General features: G+C 32.4%; 1 protein-coding gene across 4 annotated transcripts in view; it reads left to right on the top strand.

Annotated features, from left to right (window-relative positions):
• POSTN (periostin) overlaps positions 1–17,685 on the top strand; it is a 34,072-nt gene extending 16,387 nt beyond the window's left edge. Inside the window, exons 11-23 of one of the 4 annotated variants that reach the window (XM_063101642.1) lie at positions 69–205; positions 831–961; positions 1,558–1,688; positions 1,796–1,898; positions 2,005–2,072; positions 2,781–2,826; positions 5,448–5,528; positions 8,867–8,956; positions 10,153–10,242; positions 10,963–11,040; positions 11,411–11,494; positions 16,135–16,176; positions 17,146–17,685. In XM_063101642.1, coding sequence (XP_062957712.1) covers positions 69–205; positions 831–961; positions 1,558–1,688; positions 1,796–1,898; positions 2,005–2,072; positions 2,781–2,826; positions 5,448–5,528; positions 8,867–8,956; positions 10,153–10,242; positions 10,963–11,040; positions 11,411–11,494; positions 16,135–16,176; positions 17,146–17,183 — 1,119 coding nt within the window. In that variant the 3' untranslated portion in view covers positions 17,184–17,685. The remainder of the gene's footprint in view (positions 1–68; positions 206–830; positions 962–1,557; positions 1,689–1,795; positions 1,899–2,004; positions 2,073–2,780; positions 2,827–5,447; positions 5,529–8,866; positions 8,957–10,152; positions 10,243–10,962; positions 11,041–11,410; positions 11,495–16,134; positions 16,177–17,145) is intronic. The other 3 variants (XM_063101644.1, XM_063101643.1, XM_063101645.1) reach the window with 3 other exon arrangements.
• Positions 17,686–21,506: the final 3,821 nt, after the last annotated feature.

Raw genomic sequence — 21,506 nt, forward strand, 5'->3', positions numbered from 1 at the left:
TTTCCAGCTACATCCACATGGGTAATTGCAAGAAAGAGGGCACCACGTACCTTTCTTTTCTTTGCTAGGCGGTCTGTGTTGAAAATTCATGCATGGTGAGAGGAAGCAAGCAGGGAAGAAATGGTGCTATCCACATATTCAGAGAGATCATCAAACCAGCAGAGAAATCCCTTCATGAAAAACTAAAACAGGATAAGCGCTTTAGGTAAGCTTGTTAGTTACACCTCCACAAAAGACTGAGAGCCATTGGCATATTTTTGTTTCACAATTATTATCCCAACAGGCATTTAGTCTCCTGTATTGCTGAGAAAAGAATTTAGAATAAGAAGTTCATACAAATGTTTTCAAAATTGATATATGTTTTAAATGCTATTTGTTTTGCTTCCTAGTGTACCATAATATGATTTGGTGAGTGAAAAAAAAGTCTAATATACTGAAGTACACTTTGCAAATTTTCTTATATTTAAGTTTTAAAAAATGATGGTATATACTAACAAAGACCATTTTGTGTAGTATTAAATTAAGAAAAAAAATGCTTCTACTTTGTTATAAAGTGTAATCTTGTCAAGTTTTATAAGATAAAAACAGAGATGAGGGTATTTTAAAATTATATAGTACAATATGTAAATTATTATTTATTATAGTGTATTTAAATCATTTTCCCATGATAAAACTTTAACAGGTAAATTGCACTGGGAACATGTGAAAATATATGAGCAATTTCCTGATGCTTTCCACAATACATGGATTCTATTCTATTTAATAGAATTATGGGTGAACATAACCTAAATCTAAATCTAACAAAATAAATGTACACTCTTCCTGCTCAGCATCTTCCTCAGCCTACTCGAAGCTGCAAACTTGAAAGAGCTCCTGACACAGCCTGGAGATTGGACCTTATTTGTACCAACCAATGATGCCTTTAAGGGAATGACTAGTGAAGAAAAGGAAATTCTCATTCGTGAGTAGAAGCAAATACCAGATATTTATTTGCCCTTTGAATTCAGGATCTCATGTCTTCCTCCAGGTCTCCTGCCCAGATGTCAGCCTACAAAATGTCCCATCTTTTGTATTCATGGCTAGCGTTAGTTTCCTTTAATCCCACTTGAGACGTGTGAAGAGTCAGTGGTTAATGTTCTTAAACTACTACTGTCATGTGGTTGGGCTACATGATTACTTATGTTGTTTCTATTGAAGTCCACACAGTTAGGTGACAAAGAGAGAAATAGCTGTAATTTTAAAAATAATTTCATTTTTTTCCTCCTAGTAAGTTGGGTAATATTTCTATTAAAATGATTGAAGTGACTCTATGAGGGTACTTCAAAAAGTTCTTGGAAAAATAGAATTGAAAGATAATATGAATCTTTTTATGAACTTATTGAAGTACCCTCTTGTATTTTGACATAGCATTGATATTAATTTGAGAGAACAATGACAAGAGAAAATAGAATGTGGGAAAAATAAAGACAAGGTATTGTTTTGTTTCTTAGTCTTCGTACTATCAGAATGTCAGAAAATATGACACAGTATTAAATAAATATGTATCTTTTCCTGTAGGGGACAAAAATGCTCTTCAAAATATCATCCTTTATCATCTGACACCAGGAGTTTTCATAGGAAAGGGATTTGAACCTGGTGTTACTAACATTCTAAAGACCACACAAGGAAGCAAAATCTACCTGAAAGGAGTAAGTTGTCTAGAAGGAATTTACAATAGTGTTAATCCATCATTAAATTACCTTTAATGTTCATTCTTCACTAAATACCTCATTGACATTACCTCCTGTTTTGATAGGTAAATGACACACTTCTGGTGAACGAATTGAAATCAAAAGAATCTGACATCATGACAACAAATGGTGTCATTCATGTTGTAGACAAACTCCTCTACCCAGCGGGTTGGTAATAATCTAACTTATTAATGGGCTAAGTCTTTTTCAATATGAACCTAGACTTTTATTTCATATTTTCTTACCAATATGCATTTAATATTCCTCTCCATAGATACACCTGTTGGAAATGATCAGCTACTGGAAATACTTAATAAACTGATCAAATACATACAAATTAAGGTACAGAACATTATTGGATTTATTTTTAATATATTGAGCAGATACTTCAGGTTTAACCTAAGAGATCCATTAGAAATTAAAGTACACTGGGCTTGGATTGTTCTTTGTTGCTTATGTACCAGTCGTTCACTTGTAAAGAAATGACATAATTTCTTTAGGATTTTGTTCAACATTTATCAATCAAAAGCTACTTGAGGCCAAGTAGTGTATTAAGTCTTATAGGAAAATATTAGGCTAAATCAGATATGGCTTTTATTCAAGAAGTTTACAGTCCAGTTGGGAAGATGAGACATGCACATAAATAACTAAAATCTTTCAGACATCATGTACATTTGCTACTGAATGTAATGAAAAGATGAAGAATTTTCTTATAAAAGATAATCACAGATTAAAGGCAAAGGAATTTTTTTCTCCTTTGTTCTTATAGCGTCAAAGTAACAGAAAACATGGAATAGTGTTTAATAAAATGTATTTAATTTTGAATTAATTATTCTGCAATTTTTAAAACTCTGAGTAACAAACCAAAGATTTTTACATCATCTATCCTGATAGCAATGAATTGGAAGATGATTTACAGGACAACTTCATTTTTATTCAGAGTAATGATATATTCATTATTTTTACTTTAGCAAAAACGAAAATGGTGTCATAGTTCTGTTACCACAACTACCACATTTCATGTTACTAACTACAAACATTTATTTTCAGTTTGTTCGTGGTAGCACCTTCAAAGAAATCCCCATGACTGTCTATAGTAAGTACATGATGAATATTTGCCACATATAAGTGGCAAGATGAAAAAAAAAAAAAAGAAAGCAAGAGTTTTCTTTGTATTGAAAAACAGAGATTATTGATAATCTGGTATTTAGAATTCCAAAATATGGTAAATCTCATCCCACTTGAAACAGGGCTTATGGTCTGGGTGAGACATACCCTCAACCCCAATGATCCTTTCCCCACTCATTGGAAAAACAGAGTAACACAATTTAAGAAAGACAGTAAAATATAATGCTAATATGGCAAAGAGGCAGAAAAAAAAAAAAAAGAAAAGAAAAGAAAAGAAAAAGGCCAAAGGGACATACCAACGGGGGAAATAGCTGAAAGGGACTCCAGAGCTATATGAACATACAGATGTGTGGACACAGAAATATCATTGCCAAAGGACATGTCACTCATTCCACACTCAAGGCCGGAGCTGTCTAAAAGCAGGGTGGGAAGTGTGCACCAAAATAATCTTAATATTTATGAGATGGTGGCTCAAAATCTTTCCCATCCAAAATTTGAACAAATGAACAAAAAAATCTGCCAGGTAATAAACCTCAAGTTCTAGATTCCAAAGTTCTTTTATCCCTGATGCTACCAGATTATCAAAATTAAACTTCTACTACTCTTAATAATGGTAAGGGATGTTTCATTCTCATAAATGTAGTTTACAGGACATCTTTTTTGTGTGGCTCTTTCTCCCTCTATCTTTTTTCTTTCTTTCATTGTAGCTTTCAAAGCAGAAATTCTTTTCATTTTGTTTTGGCTCTACAATTAAATACTAGAAATGTATCAGTAGCTAAAACATAAAACATTAATTAAGTCAGAGCAATTCACATTTGCTCTGGCTAGAAAATTATTCTATTTTATACTGTGAGCATACAGTTATTCAATTAGGACAATTTCCCTTAAGATTTACACTAGAAATAGCCAATGAAAGAGCAAAACAAAATGTCTGCTGCTATTAAATAATAGCATATTTAAAGTAGTTATGATTAATATAAATTCCAGCCTGGTAGTATACATTTTTGTTAAAAATATATTTTATGACAAATTAATGAATACTTATGGGCTCTATTCATCAGACATGCTATGTCATTTTTCCCTATTTAAAGATATGCATCTGTGCTAAATTTCTTTAACTTTCCTGTTGTATCCATATTAGTTCCACCTCTTTCTATATATGCCAATACAATATTTTGCTTATAATGAGCCAAAATATTATTATAATTTCTTTACATCCCCCTATTAAACTGTATCCTTACAGAGCACAAGCTACATTTTATGAAATTATCTAAGTCTCATGGATCTTGCCTACCTACTCAGAGCCCTTGAAATAGCTCTGAGATTTACATTCCAAAGTCAGATGTTTCTTTTACTCCTCCCAGAATGGGAATACTGGTATTAAGAAGCATTTTCAAATAGAGGTAAAGACTAATTAAACCAAAGTTGTTTTTTTTTTTTTATTTTCCTTTGTTGCCTTTTTGCTAAAATTCATTTAACTTCCTTTCTGCTTATTATTCTTGTTCCCAAAATACCATATACTTAAAATTGGCACAGGGGAGAATGCTCTTTACGTTGTCAAATATAGAACCCTTGAGATGGAGGGGACTAAAATTGGTACTTAATTCTCAGCCCACGACCTGTTAAAACTATCTGTCTTCAGACAAGCAAGATTGAAAGAAAACTACCAACCAGCTAAACATCCTAAACTTCAAGTTCTTTAACATAGTGTACAAAATTTAAGCTAAGAGTAATTAACCCCTTTTGATAATAGCAGCAGAGACCTCTGTGCATTCAACATTCATAGAAAGGTTCCTCTGTGGCAAGACCACCTATGGAATCAATAACGGACACACAGATTTGAAATATTTTAGCACTTCATAATTAGAAGTCTCAAAATATATGATTTACTATAACTGAAAAGTAATCTCTATTAAGGCCTACAACCCACATTAATTTAAAAAGTTTTCATAGCCAAACATCTCAGAAACATGAGGTGAGATTGTGACGGAAACCCAAGCTGCACTAACATCTTGCTTCTAAAAACGTGTCTACAAAGTTTGTTATGACTGCGTGGTTTACTTTAATTTATTCTTATTTTTAAGTATTCTGAACTATTTTTCATATATTTCTTTCTATGTCACTGTCATCAAAAGCTCAAATGCATGAAAAACATTTTAAGAGTCTTCTTTCAATTTTTTTCTTTTAATTGAGAAAGAATCCAACAAGGCAATTTAAGATATTATGAACTGCATGAAATTAATCATGTTTATTTGTCTTCTGTTGCTATGCAGCCAATATTTTCAAGAAGTACCAAAGAAGATAAAGAGATTTAGTGGTGCAGTTCAAATTTTTAGATATCTAGATAGAATTTCTCATTTAATGAGTATATGTTTCACTGGAACAAATCCAAGTCACTGGACTTCAGAGTTTAACATCTGGACATGAGAAGATATTAAATTGTGTGCCATGAATATATTCTGTACTGACTGCCTGAACCTATTATCATATTCGATATCTGAGTGCCCTACAAAGACCAAAAAAAAGGATAATTTTATTCAAGTCGTTTTTATATAAACATCATTCATGTTCCACTTTCTATACTTTCAGCAACTAAAATTATTACCAAAGTTGTGGAACCAAAAATTAAGGTGATTGAAGGCAGTCTTCAGCCTATTATCAAAACTGAAGGTAAAAATCAATGTTGTACATGGTTCCTTTGATTGTGGACAAAAATCCATATAATATACTGATTTCTATGAATGTATCTACATTCTACTTGAAACTAACATGCTAAATATTTCTATATCAATGGCATGCTCATATAATTGCAGAATGTAGAATGCAAATTATTTAGCAAAATAGATTGTGCATTCCTAATACTTTCAGTACATTTGCTTGTACTTGATTTAATTTGAATCTAATTGACGTTGTGTTAGCACTAGTACCCAGATACTCTCTAAACAAATAAATTCTTAGCTTTTCTATGGTAGTTAGACTCCTTGGGGAGCATACTCTTTTTGTAGCTTTTGTTTCCAATTTCCCTACATGGTCTCTTTTGTATCATTATAAGAAGTTTTTCAAAAAAAGTGCAGGCATTTTTTCATTCTGCAACCTAAGAGAGCATAGAAGCTATACGTTGATAAAAGCTTTTAAAATTACAACCACATGTGCTATATTTTAAATTAGACCACCAGAAACAGAAGAAGAAATAAGTAGTTTGTACAGAGTCAAAGCTTAGAATCCTTAATTCCAGCTCTAAACATATTCTTATATACGTATATATGATATATACATACACTCGTATATGTACTTCTACCCTGATGTTTCAGACTAGAATATTAAATAAGCAGTCACTTTTCTCACTGCCCATCCTGCCTGTGTAAACCAACTTCAACATCTTTGATGTTACCTTCATTTCATGTGTTTTAATGATCTCCAGGGATCAGAACTTTAGAATTATTATTTCCATGTTGAAGCACCTTAAGGTGGTGACTTACCACAGAGAAAACACTTGTTTCTTTTCCTTATTCTATAAGAAAGATAAAAACATCTTCTAAACAAGGAACAGATTGTGCTTTTGGTTAAATCTCAGGAAAACTATTACTGTAATTATCTTTGATTTTGGTTTGTTTTTTTTCATTCTGTGGATTGAGATGACACTCCTCGAATAGTTTAGTCTATTCCTTTTAAAGTGAGCCATGACTTAAAACTTAGACGTGGGAAACACACAGGTAAATATCGATTTCCTAGCTAGTTAGCTATCTGTTATGATTCATTTTTGAGAGCCAAAATTAAGTTATTCTTTGAAATTTGTGCTTAGTTTTTTAAAAATACTTTATGTCATTTGATTGTTTTTATGCATTCATAAAGAGAATTTGAAGTTTTAGGAAGAAATTGTCAGAAATTTTTGTTGAAAAAATGTTTCCTGATGATTTTAATGAAAAAAATGGCCAAATGACCTTAGACCAAACAATTGATTTTAAAATTCTTGTTCTGTTCTTAAAAATCAGATTCCCTAAAATTTTGTATTATAACTTGTACACAGCTTCCATAAGTTAAATCATTCACGTATGCCGTTGTTCTTATTTTCAAGGATTCCTCTGTCTTCTTTTAAGCTTCTCCATTCAACCCATTCGTCTTTTTAATCTTTGACAGCGGGATTTTATCCTATTAATCTTTCTTCAGTTAGGAGAACAGTGGAGCATCAATTCAGCTTGAGTTCTTCCTAGAAAGGGAACATGGATGAAAAATGGGATCATGTCACCAATTCATTAAGTAACTCTTCATTTCAAAAATTCAGAAGTTGGGCCGAGCCCGTGGCATACTCGGGAGAGTGCGGCGCTGGGAGCACAGCGACGCTCCCACCGCGGGTTCGGATCCTATATAGGACTGGCCGGTGCACTCACTGGCTGAGTGCCGGTCACGAGAAAAAAAAAAAAAAAAAAAAAAATTCAGAAGTCTTCTTCTGTGCAACAATGAAGGAAACAAATACTTCTCTTAGCAGTCATTTATAATGGCCCAGCTTCTAAGATTGCTATGGCTTTTCCTTCTTACCGTTGAACTTCTGCACGCTCATTGATAATCTTTTAAATTCTTCCTGAAAAATAAGACTCCAAGATGCAATTTTAAGATGTTTCTTATAAAAAGTACTTAACCAAATTTTAGAAGTACAAATAATTAAATTGAAATTAAATTCAACAAATAGAGCACCTATTGTGCTGGATACTCTCCTAGATGCTGGAAATAAAAAGGAAAAACATTTTCAATAAAAACCCCTGCCTTCATAGAGCTTAACTGCAGAGAATGTTTCAGAAATTTCAGTTTGGCTTTTCTAAGGAAATCCTGATTTAGCTATTTTATTAACTCATTTCTTGTTCTCAAACTCCTTAGGCATATTTTGTTTATAAAGTTATCATATCTTAAAAAACTAGCCTTAGGTTTTCCACAATATTCCTTGACCTCATATATCAAATATTATGGTGTAAAATATTTGTGGTTTGAAAGAAATGTACTCTTTTTTCATTACTTCAGATTGTTTTAGACTATTTCTGGGTAACGGTGTACATTAACAACTTCTGGACAAGCACATAAATCATCACAAAGACAACCAAATACAGTTATATTCAACCATTGAAGGGTATTACAGTATGAGTTAAATGTACTGAATTTGATTTTTCTTAACTCCTCTGTAAGTAGTCTTCATTAACAAATGTAATTAGTTTTCTAACATTCAAAATGATTTTCTCTGGGAGCAAAATCATTTTGCAAGTCAAATGCAACACATTTAACTTTTGCATTTGAAGAACTGTTTAACTATTAACTAGTTAATTTTTGCATTATTTCCATGTAGAAGGTAAGTACTCAAATTCATTGTCCTGTAAAATCTGAAACTCAGCATTTTAAAGGTAGGTATAAAGTTGAGATTTTCCTATGTTCAGTCCTATACCTATTAGATAAACAATGTAAGGTACTGAAGTGATTTAAAAAGTTAAATGAAAAATTTTAACAACAGAAAGAGTAATAGACGATATCAGTATGGTAAAGGAAGATCTGCACTAGTTATCATTAGAGCAACTCAAATTCATGCATACTGCATGATTCACAAAGAGTAGCCACATACACTATTTTGTGTGATGATATTTTACAACTACCAGTGAATGAATGGATTTACATATTACTTTAAATGCTAAAGCAGATGAAAGTAACTTTAGTATTACACAGTACACCAATACACTGAGTCCTTTGTTCTCATGAATTGCCTAATTTGAAGACAATGAGAAATGTTTAAAATTGATTTCATAAAGCCAGAAACCACTCTGATGTTTGAGTAACAGCAAATGTTAAAACAGATTTCCTGTGCTAGCTGGTTAGCTCAGTTCGTCATAGTGCGGTGTTATAACACCAACCTCAAGGGTTTAGCAGTTGCCTGAAAATTAAGTAAGTAAGTAAGTAAGTAAGTAAATTCCCTGCTCTGGTAAATGTAAAGACTGCTTTAACGTGATAATTCGTCTCCTAAAATGTCTCAGGACCCACAAAAACAAAGGTCAAAATTGAAGGTGAACCTGAATTCAGACTGATTAGGGAAGGCGAAACGGTAACTGAAGTGATCCATGGAGGTGAGTTGTGTGTGTTTCCTAGTACCTAGTCAGCATCACTGTGATTATTTTGAAATAGTGTTGACTTGGAAATATTAAACATCTGTTGTTTTCTTTAATTTTTTATTTTATGTAAATTGTGGGAATCATTTTCTCAGCAATAAATTCTTATTAGCCAGTCAGAAATGAAATATAGTTTATCATTTTAGAGAATCAAGTTGGAATTAACTTAATCATTAAGTCACCAGGCCGAACAAAACCATCATTATTTCTGCATATGCAAATGATGGTTATGAAATATAATTAAAATAATGCCAATAAAAAAGATACATTGGACTCAGAAATAGGAGAAAAATGACCATTGCATAAGATTCTGACTGATAAGACACTACTAGGATGTGCTGTAAGGTTTGCATTTCAATGATGTATAACTCCCTGGATTCTCACTAAATGCTGATTCCTCAGCCAGGAAATAAGCATGATGCTGGGTTCCACCAGCTGGTTTTTCCTCCCTTTCCTAATCTCTCCCACACCGAACCCTAGAGCGAGCTGCCCTAATGCTTCACCCCTCGACCCTAGAGACGGGCCAGGGGATCTCCCTGGGGGGAGTGAGTGATCTGCCCGCCAACCCAGCCCCGTAGAAAGGACACTTAGACGCAGCAGGGGTTCCATCAAGCAGTTCCCTTTATTGTTTGTTAAGCAAGCGTATTTAGGCTTTGCCAGCGGGGGAGTTCCCTCTGCCCAACCAATCAGGGTAAAGATCACTCCTTCATGCATGGGGGTTCCTTAAGCTATGCTAAGCAATCATGCCTTGATCACTAGGGTGGAAAACCAGGGCTGCCAATGGAATTAAACAAAAACAAAATGCGGAACCCAGCTGTCCCCTCCCACCTTGCTTCCTCTTGGTGCCATCTTTAGGTGGCCACATGGAGAGGGCCTTGCCTAAATCACCATTTTGGCGTTACTGAATCACATATGAGCCCAAGAGCATGACATGAAGAGTTAGCTGGCCAGCTGGCTGTCCCCTCTACTCAAGAATCAGGGTATAACTGTGACCATTTAGACCTCTAATGATCTGAATTTATTTGAGATATGTTCCAAAAATAATAATGAGTGAATCTTAAAGGGTATGTTTTAAGAAATATATTTAATCATTATGGAAGTATAGACACCATATGAGGATAAATCAGATGCATTTTTATTTCCTCTACTATTAGAGCCAATTATTAAAAAGTACACCAAAATCATCGATGGAGTGCCTGTGGAAATAACTGAAAAAGAGACACGAGAAGAACGAATCATTACAGGTAATCTTTAATTCCAAATATGGAACTTTGCCCGGATTATAAAGATCAAATGGTCATTAATCCTAAACTATCTCTAGACAGATCATTAAAAAAACTGATTAAGTCTTTCTCACAGTGATTATTGAAGTTACTTTATATCTTTTTTGGCAGAAATAATAATATTCTAAATATGTAATCTATGTTTTACTCTGAATTGGAAATTTGTAGACAAATACATAAGCTCGTGTTTTTTTTACAGGTATGCATATAGGTTATGTAGTATACCATCTTCACTTTACTATTAATGAGTTATTGAATTCTAGAAGAAAAACCATTTCCTCCTTTGAGTGTCCATTAATTTTAAGTCTATACATCTACATACTGTAATACATACAAGTTTGTATAAAACAATTGATCAATAATTTTAGTAAACTTTTGTATCAACCTTCCACCTATGAACTAGCCTAAAATACTAAATTCAGCTATTTTATAAGTATTTGTTTCAACAAGTAGTCAGCAAGTATGACCTGTGCCACCTATTTTTGTAAATAAAGTTTTAATGGAGCCCTGTCATATCCATTCATTCATGTCGTGTCTATGGCTGCTTTCTTATTACATGGATAGAGTTGAACAGTTGCAACACAGACATATGGCCCACAGTATCTAAAACACTTACTCTCTGGCCTTCTGCAAAAGTTTGCTTATCCCTCTTTGAGATTCTTTTTATTGTCTTTCCTTCAGGTCCTGAAATAAAATATACTAGAATTTCTACTGGAGGTGGAGACACAGAAGAAACTCTGAAGAAGTTGTTGCAAGAAGGTCAGCATGTCTAGAAAAATAAGAATGTGACTTTACCTAAGCTGTCTGTATCCAAATCTAAAACAATCATTGAGGCCTTGTTCATGTTTTCTACATACTTATTCTATTGTTCAAGTTCCATACCAACATAAGAGAAAAGTCCAAAAATACAAAATGAAGCATAAATGGCAGTCATATTGATTGTTTTGTTGTATATTGTTTAACAGCTTTATAATAAAATTAGTATATCAAAAACAGCACTAAAAACTGAGAAGAAAACTAAGTGTTGGTCTGGAATTTATTACTGGGCAGATGCCATTATTTATTACATCAAATTTGCTATCTTTCTATTATATAAACCAATTTCTGCTATAAACATGTATCCTCTCAGAGGTCACCAAGGTCACCAAATTCCTTGAAGGTGATGATGATGGTTTATTTGAAGATGAAGAGATTAAAAGACTGCTTCAGGGAGGTTAGTACAAGGGCAGCAACTAACCCTCTTAACAGGTCTGGTGACTGAGTTCTTCAACTTTTTAAAGACTGAGCAAGCAGGTTTCTTTTAATTAGGTTAAAAAAAGACAGCATCAGCTTTTGTCTTAACAGATTGATTGGTTCAATGGTAGTTTAAGTAATAGTTATGAAGAAATGGTTACTAGTTTAAATAGTCTATAAAAAGTTGAAGCTTGGGGAGCAATGAATATTTTTTTGCTTCGATACAGATAATTGTAAGGATATGTTAAACGTGTGAAAGGGGAATAATTTTTAAATTGCTAGTTGTTAAGCCCAAATTTGACACACTTTATATTTGAAAAAATATATTCACTGCCCCCAAAACAACAATAAAAGGCATGATTTCAGATTGTGTAAGTGCATAGATGTAGCAAAAAGTGCATTTAGTAACTTTCTTTTTCAAAACTATATTCTTGGGAATGGGTATCTGTTTCTTCTAACAGTTTGAGTGATAATCTATACCTGGAGATGGAAATTGTTTTGCATAGGAAATTAATCTTAATTTTATATGGAATGTTTTCTGTCTATGGCATTAAACAGATCTACTTTTAAAAGCAACCAATAAGAAAAAAAGAATTCAAAACTGTATACAAGCTCTAAATGGTAATTATTCAAAGAAATAGTAAATGTTAACAAAATATAATTTGAATCATTGGCATCTGAATAAGTGAATTTTTGCTTTAGTTCATTAACAACAAAAGTATAAAGGTGAAAAATTGTTTTTGAGAGAAACAAGTATTTAAATTATTTAGAAAACTTAAATATGCTCTTTGAAATATACTATAAATTGAGAAACACAACTGAAACTCGGTATTTATCCAAAATATGGTCCAGATGGCTTTTCTACTTATAATTTTTTAAAAATTGTGTCACTATGTCCAAGATAATGTAAATTTTCTTGGGCCTTGTGTATTTTTAGCAATTTTTGATTCTTTATTCTTTATTTTAATACATGTAAAATCTCTTACATAGTATTTAGAGACTTGTCATTGGTAGTAAAAAATAATTCTTATTCAACCAGTGATTGAATTTTCCCTCAGTAGGAGTATGTATGTCTGCAAATACAAGATTTCTTTTCATAATGAGAGATTTCTGTATGCCACACAGAGTATGTGGCATACAAGCCGCAATGGAACCAAAGATTCCTGTAAGATCAAATACAGAATTCCCTATCTACCCCAAATGCTTAACCGTCTGCTAGGAAAACATCTAAGCATTTTAGGGAAGAGACACATTATGAAGGTTAAATTGAATTCTTTTTTTTTTAAGTTCTTGCCATAGTATGAAGCTTTGTAGAACGGCAGTGCTTTTTAGAGAATGAGTAAATTAGTAGATGTGCCTGTTTATATTGCTTTACAACATTTATGCTTACACTTCAGGTAAGTATGTTTTTTTTCCCCTTTTGATAAGACCTTATTAATTAGTCCATTATAAACAATGCAACTAAAGAATTGCTTCAGCCAAGAGAAGATATAACAGCTACAAGTTAAAAATATGATATTCTGTGTTTAGTTAATGGACTCCTTTTTTTAATCATTTCTGTTCATCCCAGGGGTTGATCCCTTTAGTTCCCAGTGTATAGTCTCTCCTCATACCTATAAAGCATCAGTTTCCACAAAGTCTCATGATAAGTTTTTATCAAAATATTTTCAAAGTTTTGCTTTTCATTAGAAAGACAGTATGCACAGTAGAGTTACCAGTGTCTGCATTAATTAGACATGCCAATTTTCTTTTTTCCAGCCATCTAAAAACATCAAGTTATCAGTGAGTCACAGTGTCCCCTTGTCTCGATCCTAAGATGCACTGGTTTAGAAAGAAGCTGTTATGAATAAAGGTTACACTATGCAAGACTTTTATTTTTTAGAATCTGGCTAATTGATAGCCAGATTTTAGACTCTGTATTTTAGACTCTGTATCCAAGTCTAAAATAATCATTGAGGCTTTGTACATGTTTTCTACATACTCATTCTATTGTTCAAGTTCCATACCAACATAAGAAAAAGTCCAAAAATACAAAATGAAGCATAAATGGCAGTCATATTGATTGTTTTGTTGTATATAAAACAGCTTTATAATAAAATTATAATAACAGCTTTATAATAAAATTAGTATATCAAAAACAGCACTAAAAACTGAGAAAAAAACTAAGTGTTGGTCTTCATCTCAAAACTTAGAATTTTTTATCTGAACTGTTCATATTGTGAATGTTGTATACCTGTAGTACATTTTGATGATGTGAAAATATTTCCAGTCTCTTAAGTCATGACTGGTAAAATAGCTAAGTGGTCTTTTCAGTACCAATATTGTGATTTGCCACTAAAATACTTCAAAGCAATTAATTGAAAAATGTTCTTACAAAATGTGTAGAATTTGTCCTATTTACCTTAGGTAGAACAATGTGTTCTGAAACTACCCAAGCAATTCAAGAAGAATATCAAACTATGAAGAATGGGGTGGAGGGGTTGAGGGTGGGAAAAGTCATTTGGGAAGGTTTTAGCAAATCTGCCAATATAACATGTGAAGATCTATAGCCTGTAGAGAATAGTGAATCAGATTGGAGTTCTGGCTCCAATCTGAGCTCCAACTCGGATCTAATTTAGTTGAATTATTTCTTCCTAGTTTCCTTCACCTGAAAATTTAGGATAATAATGTTACCTACAATTAAATAAGTTAACACATGACAAGCTCTTGGACTACTGTTACTATCAGTATTACTGTTAATTAACATTAACATGGTCAATAAAGTAATATTTTACACTCTAAATTTCCAGAGTCAAAGACATGTAAAAATGAAAAAAAAAAAAAAACCCACAAACAACATTCCAAATAATTGGGCTGAAGCACTCTGCATACTTTAGGAAAAGTTGCATGGCGAAGGGGGGGCATTTGCACCAAATCATTTGGGTGATTGGTTTATCTTCCCACATTTTGCTTCTCTAAAGGTGACCGAATACAACTCTCATTTATTTTGAGATAATAGAGTGTTTCTGGGGGCAAAATTGATTTCTGCTCTTTAATCAAACTTTTCTTTTGAGATGTGTGTTTATCACTCTGAACATTTCTTATTCTGATATTATCAGAGAAAATAGTAATAAATTAGTAAAATGTCATTAATTGGATGCTACCAACTTTATGAAAGGAAATCTGAGTGTACTTCCCTGTTTTTGAAAAGTAATTTTATGAATACTTCTTTGATCCTGTTATAAGTTTTACAATAAACTGCTTTTCGGAATTTAATAAGTCCATTATAAACAAAGCTCTTATTCCCTAACTAAAGGTTAGATCCATCTCTTCTTTAAAATCTCTTATAAGGCTTTTTTTCTTTCTTTTTTTTTTTTTTTGGTTTCCAAATAAACCAAAAGGAAAATATATCTATTTGAAAATATTCCACAATCCAGACTTTTCTGTCTTACATAAACTTCTGCCCATTCTACAATCTAGTAAGATTTTCTATAGTTTAATATTCTACCACAGTATTAATACGGTGTGGCAAATTTTTATATACCTTATATTCTGAAGAAAAAAAAAGACATGCTGGTAATGTGCTAAATAGACAAAAACAGAATTCGTAAATTTTTAAAAATGCCTTTTTTTTTATTTGCTTGGTGTCATGTAGCCAAAACCATTCCTGGTGATAGTTTCATTGCTTACTTTTTATGGGATTTCAGAGAATTGAAAAAATATATATATAATTAACATTTTTTTTTACTTTATTGCTGAGTATAGATGGTATATAAAAAACCAGAAGTCAAAATTTGGAGAAAAAATGAAGGTAAACAGGAAAATAAAGTAACTGTAAGAACCACATTTACTCTTTGGTCTCACATGCCCAACAACTGAATGAGAAATGTGAATTTAGTCCTACAAGGTAGTCTTGTCAATGAGTTAAAAGAAAAACAAAGAAATTGAGAAACACTTTGCAACTATAACAACACAAAAATGCATAGTTACGAAATATTTGCAGTTCTTAAATATGAAAACTTTTATTATTTTTAACTGGTTAAATTTTTTAAAGGATCTCATAGAATTTACACAGAATGGGGGGTTGGGGATGGCACAGTTTTCTTGGATTGCCTATTAATACATTTCTATAGTCATTAGGCTAATGCTATTTTGTTGTCCTCATGTACAATAAAGCAATCACAAATTGATCTTTAATAAAAATTCTGCAGAGTCATATATTACAAACAGGTATGATAGCAAAATTGGGTTGCTATCTCTGGGAAGATATTTGTGCTAAACTTTATATAATGTTAAACATCCCTTCATCATAAAGTAATGCTTTTTACAGATAGGGTGAAAAAAATCACATAAGTCATTTACTCTATGCAAAAATGCACATAATGCAGGGCTCCAAAAGTCATAATGAGACAATACGTCTTGCACTTAGTGCAAAATTCATTATGATAAATGGAAAACAAATGTTTGTTTGTCCAATGTCAATGCAAAACTCTAAAGATCATAAAACTTACTACTCAAAAAAAAACTACATGTTTAAGTGATGCTTATTTAAAACTTTACATTTTTCTGCTTAGCTATGGTTTCCTGTCTGATTTTATTCATAATTGCAAAGTATTTCTAACCACAGCTATTTAATTTTAGACACACCTGTGAGGAAGATACAAGCCAACAAAAAGTTTCAAGGTAAGTGTATTGACTATAGTAATGTATGTATATGGCACATTTTGTCATGTTAAGAGAAATCAAAGAAGAGGAGAGTGTTTTAATGTTTTTTGTTGAACTTTACTGCCTGCCATGGAGAAAAGTTAGCCAGTTTTGATGCAAAATATTTTGATAATAAGAATCAGAAAATAAATTGCTCATGTTCTTCACTATTAGTAAAATCTAAGAATAACAAATATTAAAGGAGAGATTATTATGTGAGACGAGGCTACAGTTTGAGACATAAGTAAACTAGAACTATACACATATAGAAAACTATTAATATAACTATGTGTGAATTATATATACAAGTGTACTTCAAAATGTTTATGGAACAATAGAATTAAAACTTTCCATAAACTTTCTGAAATGCACATATATATCACATATGTACTACAGTTTTCTTCATAGCTATACTTATGTGCATTTTCTAATTTCTCTACTGAGGTTACCTTACATCTTGATATATTCAAAGAACAAAGATTTCCCTGGTGGAACCTTGAGTAAATTACAAGCTTGGAATTGCAAGTTTGGAATTTCTGACATAATTACATGCAGATAGCCAAAAGAAGTATCAAGGCTTATAAATGCACTGTAGGCATATCTTATTTTAAGCCAATCCAATGTATAAACCTTTGAAATTAAAAGATTAATTGTACAATTGTTTTTTCACTGAAGGATTTATCAGATTTATTCTAAATATCCAAATCCTTCCATGGTTTTTAAAGAATTAAAACCACAATTTTCAAATTATAATTTCCATATATCTTTGATCAAAAGATAACCTTTGTTTCACGACAATAATCTGAGGATATTTCTAGGAAAACATAATCTAAAGTTTATTATAATAAGAAATTATGGCCTTTGATAGATATACACAGAATATCGAATTCTTAAAACTAAAGTTTCATCACATTTACAATTTATACATTCTCTTTTTTTCCTAATCAGGATCTAGAAGACGATCAAGGGAAGGTCGTTCTCAGTGAAAATCTGAAAACCAGACAACAAAGTTTGTATAACCCTAATTCAATAACCTGACCTTAAAGGAAAATTATGAGAGCCATATTGACTTCAAGAACTGAAAACTTCAGCACAAAGAAACAATCATCAAAAAATTCTGAACACAAATTTAATATTTTTTTTCTGAATTAGAAGCATAAGGGAAATTGTGAGGTTAGCCTCCTGTATGAAAGGGACTGAAGGAAATATAGCATTTTGCAAGCTTTTTTCATCTTGACATTAAAAGTTCTGGCGAACTTTAGAATCCATCAAAGAAAATCCTTGTCATGAAATTCATTACAATTCAAATCTAAGAGTGGTGAGCTGTCATATCATTGAGAAGATTGAGTCTTGAATACATGTAGTGGATAAATAAAACACATGCAGTTACCTCTCCATGGGAAGCTAAAGTACAAAAATTGGTGCTTAGTATAAAACAAACAAACTCTTTACATCAAAAGGCTTTGCACTTTTTAATACAATGTGGGTTTACTGGTAAATTATGTTATTTTTAAAACTAATTTTGTATTCTCAAAATGTTTGTAATATGCTTCTTGCAATACATATTTTTTATCTCAAATATTTCCATAAAACCATTTTTCAGGTATTAAGAGAATTACTTCAAAGTAAGTAATTCAGAAAACTCAAGGTTTAAGTTTAAAAAGCAGTTTGTACTTGGGAACAGGACTTTATACCTCTTTTATTTTCACAAGTACTCATTAAAGGAAATTGAATGAAATTAGTGTTTCTTGAGTTTTGCAAACTATTATGTTATATAATGAGTCATTAGAAAACGAAGTAATCATTAAATTTAAACTCAGCATCTAATGTAACCCCGAGACAGTGCTAAGTACTGATGATTCAAAAGATGAATCAGACACAGTTACTGTCCTCAGAAGGTAAAGAAACAACCAATTACCCACAATACACCATGATCTGTAATAAAAGAATAAACAGCACTACATAAGCATGAATTCAGCAATTAATTATTCCTGGGCTAGATGTATGGGTAGCCACAGAGATCCCGTTAACTAAGACTTGAAGTAACAGAGTCCATTGTATGGCAAAGGAGGGGAAGTAAATATTTGCTGAGATTAATAAAGAGATTGGCTTGATCTACTCAGATCTCGGTGTCATCCTGAGCTTGGACCGGTTGAAGTAAGAGCAGCCAGGGAGTTAAATTCATACTGATGAGATACTGAGTGGTGATAGCAAAACAAAAATTGTACCATGCTTTAGAGGGGAGACCGTAAAATTTAGGAAAACTGAACTAAAGATGTCAGGCTTCATCACAGATGTCCAGCTGAGATTGGAGAAAATTGAGTTCAGCACTAAAGTACGGCTAAAGGACCTAGAAAACTTCTTAGGTAGCTGAGTATTGGTATTGTTGTTAGAAGAGATTGAGGAGAGGAAGGGAGAGATAAAATCCTGAGAGTGCTGTGTACTGAAGAAGTTCTCAATAGCTTTGGTTTTCCAGAATGCTTTCTAGAATGGGAGAGTGATAAAATTTATGTTAACTTTTAGAGCCCTTGCCAGAAAAGAAAATACCCTATCCACTCAGTACCTATGTAGATAATATCCACTGGAAGGGGTGTGGTTGTGATCTTCCCAAGATGATTCAGAAGAGGTGGCTACATATAGTGGTACTAGTAGAATAGACTAAAATATCATCAACACAGATGGATATTCCAAAGAGGTAGCACGTTGCTCAGGATGGTCTAGAATATCACCAGTTATTTGAACAGAACAAACAATAGATGAGTTCATTCATTTAGCCCCCTTCAGGGTTTTCATTTGATAATGAGCCAGATATTCCAAAGTTGGGCTTTGAACATCGTAATCTGATACAAGATTGATGTTGAGGTCTTTTAAGAGACTGCTGACTTAAAGGTCCTACTTTTTCACCATAGAAGAAAAAAGAAATTAGCATTGGCTATAACACATACATAAATCTAGCATATACTTCTAGTAAAAAACAATGTTTGGAGTCACACATGCAAATATATTTACAAATAAAATTGAAAGAGGAATTATTAATATAATAGAAATAAATATACCAATATTACAAATAAAAAGGAATAAAATTTGAAATATTACATAATAACAATCGTTTATAACCTTAAAATAAGGATTTTAAAAATTAAGTAAATATTAATCCTACTCAGACACTTTCTAAAAGTTGAAGAGGCAGTATAGTATGTGCTTATATGCATGTAATAATTAATCCATTAAAAATTCTGAAAGAGTTTTATTTTCTTCAGTTATGTATGGAAAAAAAATGAGGTTCATCAAGTTTACTTAACTTTTCTTTCTTCTTTTGCCTGTACACTTAAATCATGCCATTAATCAATTTACCACATGTCTATTACCCACAAGTAAAATTTGGGCATAGCAAACAAATTTGTTTGTTACCATTGTGCTGATACTTTGTACCTGGTTTTAGCTCTTTTTCTCTGCACAAGTGGCACATGCACTTTTGGTTTGGGCACAATAAACTTACAACTGTGGTTTTAGCAGAAAACTACAGACTAATATCTCCAATGAACATAAATGCAAAAATCCTCAACAAAATATTAGTAGACAGAATATGGTAATACATAAAAAAAAAATTATATACCATGATCAAGTGGGATTCATCCTAGGGATGCAAGGATGGTTCAACATATGCAGGTCAATAAATGTGATACAGCACATCAACAAAATCAAGAACAAAACCCATATGATTACTGCAATAGAATCAAAGAAACCATCTGGCAAAAGTCAACATTATTTCATGATAAATACTCTCAGCAAATTAGATACAGGGGAAGTATTTCAGCACAATAAAAGCCATATATGACAAATCCAGTGCCAATATCATCCTGAAAGGTGAAAAGCTTAAAGCTTTTCCCTTAAGAACAGGAAGAAGATGAAGATGCCCACTCTCATCATTCCTATTTAACATAGTATCAGAAGTAGTAACCAGAGCAATCAGGCAGGAGAAAGAAAGAAAGTCATTCAAATCAGAAAAGACAAAGTCAAACTGTCCCTGCTTGTAGATGACATGATCCTATATATAGAAAAAGCTAAAGACTCTACCAGGAAACTCTTAGCACTGATAAACAATTTCAGTAAAGTTGCAGGATACTAAATGAACATGCAAAAATCAGGAGCATTTTAATACTATAATAGCAGTCGAATGGAAAAAGAAATCAAGAAAGCAAAACCATTTACAATAGTCTCCAAAAAAATAAAATACCTAGGAATCAATTTAACCAAGGAGGTAAAAGATTGCCACAACAATAACCACAAATTGAATGCTGAAAGAAATTAAAAGGACACAAAAAGATAGAAAGACCAGCCATGGTCTTGAATTGGAAGAATTAACATTGCGAAAATGTCCATACTAAGCTAAGCAATCTACAGATTCAATGCAATCCCTATCAAAATACCAATGGCATTCTTCTCAGAAATAGAAAAAACAATCCTAATATTTGCATGAAACAACAAAAGACCCTGAATAGCCAAAGCAATCCTGAGCAAGAAAAATAAATCTGGAGGCATTATACTACCTGACTTCAAATTATACTACAAAGCTATAGTAACCAAAACAGCATGGTACTGGCATAAAACTAGACAGACCAATGGAACAGAATAGAGAACCCAGAAATCAACCCACATACTTACTGCTTTCTGATCTTTGACAAAGGCAACAAAACATTGGGGGAAAGACAGTCTCTTCAATAAATGGTGCTGGGCAAACTAAATATCCATATGTAGAAGAATGAAACTACACTCATACCTCTCACCATATAACAAAATTAACTCAAAATGGAATAAAGACTTAAATATAGACCTGAAAGTATAAAACTCCTAAAAGAAAGTATAGGGGAAATACTTCAGGAAACAGGTCTGGGCAAAGACTTTATGAGTAAGATCCTGAAAGCATAGGCAACAAAAGAAAAAAATAAACAAATGGGATTATATCAATCTAAAAGGCTTCTGAACATAAAAAGAAATAATTAGCAGAGTGAAAAGACAACCTACAGAGTGGGATAAAATATTTTCAAACTATGCATCCAACAAGGGATTAACATCCAGAATATATAAGGAACTCATTTAACAGTAAAAAACAAAACAAAACTAAGTAACCAGATTATAAAATGGGCAAAGGAGCTAGACCTTTCTCAAAGGAAGATATGCAAATGGCCAATAGACACATGCTCAGCATCACTCAGCATCAGGGAAATGCAAATCAAAACCACATTGAGATATTATCTCACCCCAGTTAGACTGGCCATTATCAAAAAGACAGAGAATAAGATATGCTG

Source organism: Cynocephalus volans, chromosome 7 (assembly GCF_027409185.1).
Source record: "Cynocephalus volans isolate mCynVol1 chromosome 7, mCynVol1.pri, whole genome shotgun sequence".
Lineage (NCBI taxonomy): Eukaryota > Metazoa > Chordata > Mammalia > Dermoptera > Cynocephalidae > Cynocephalus > Cynocephalus volans.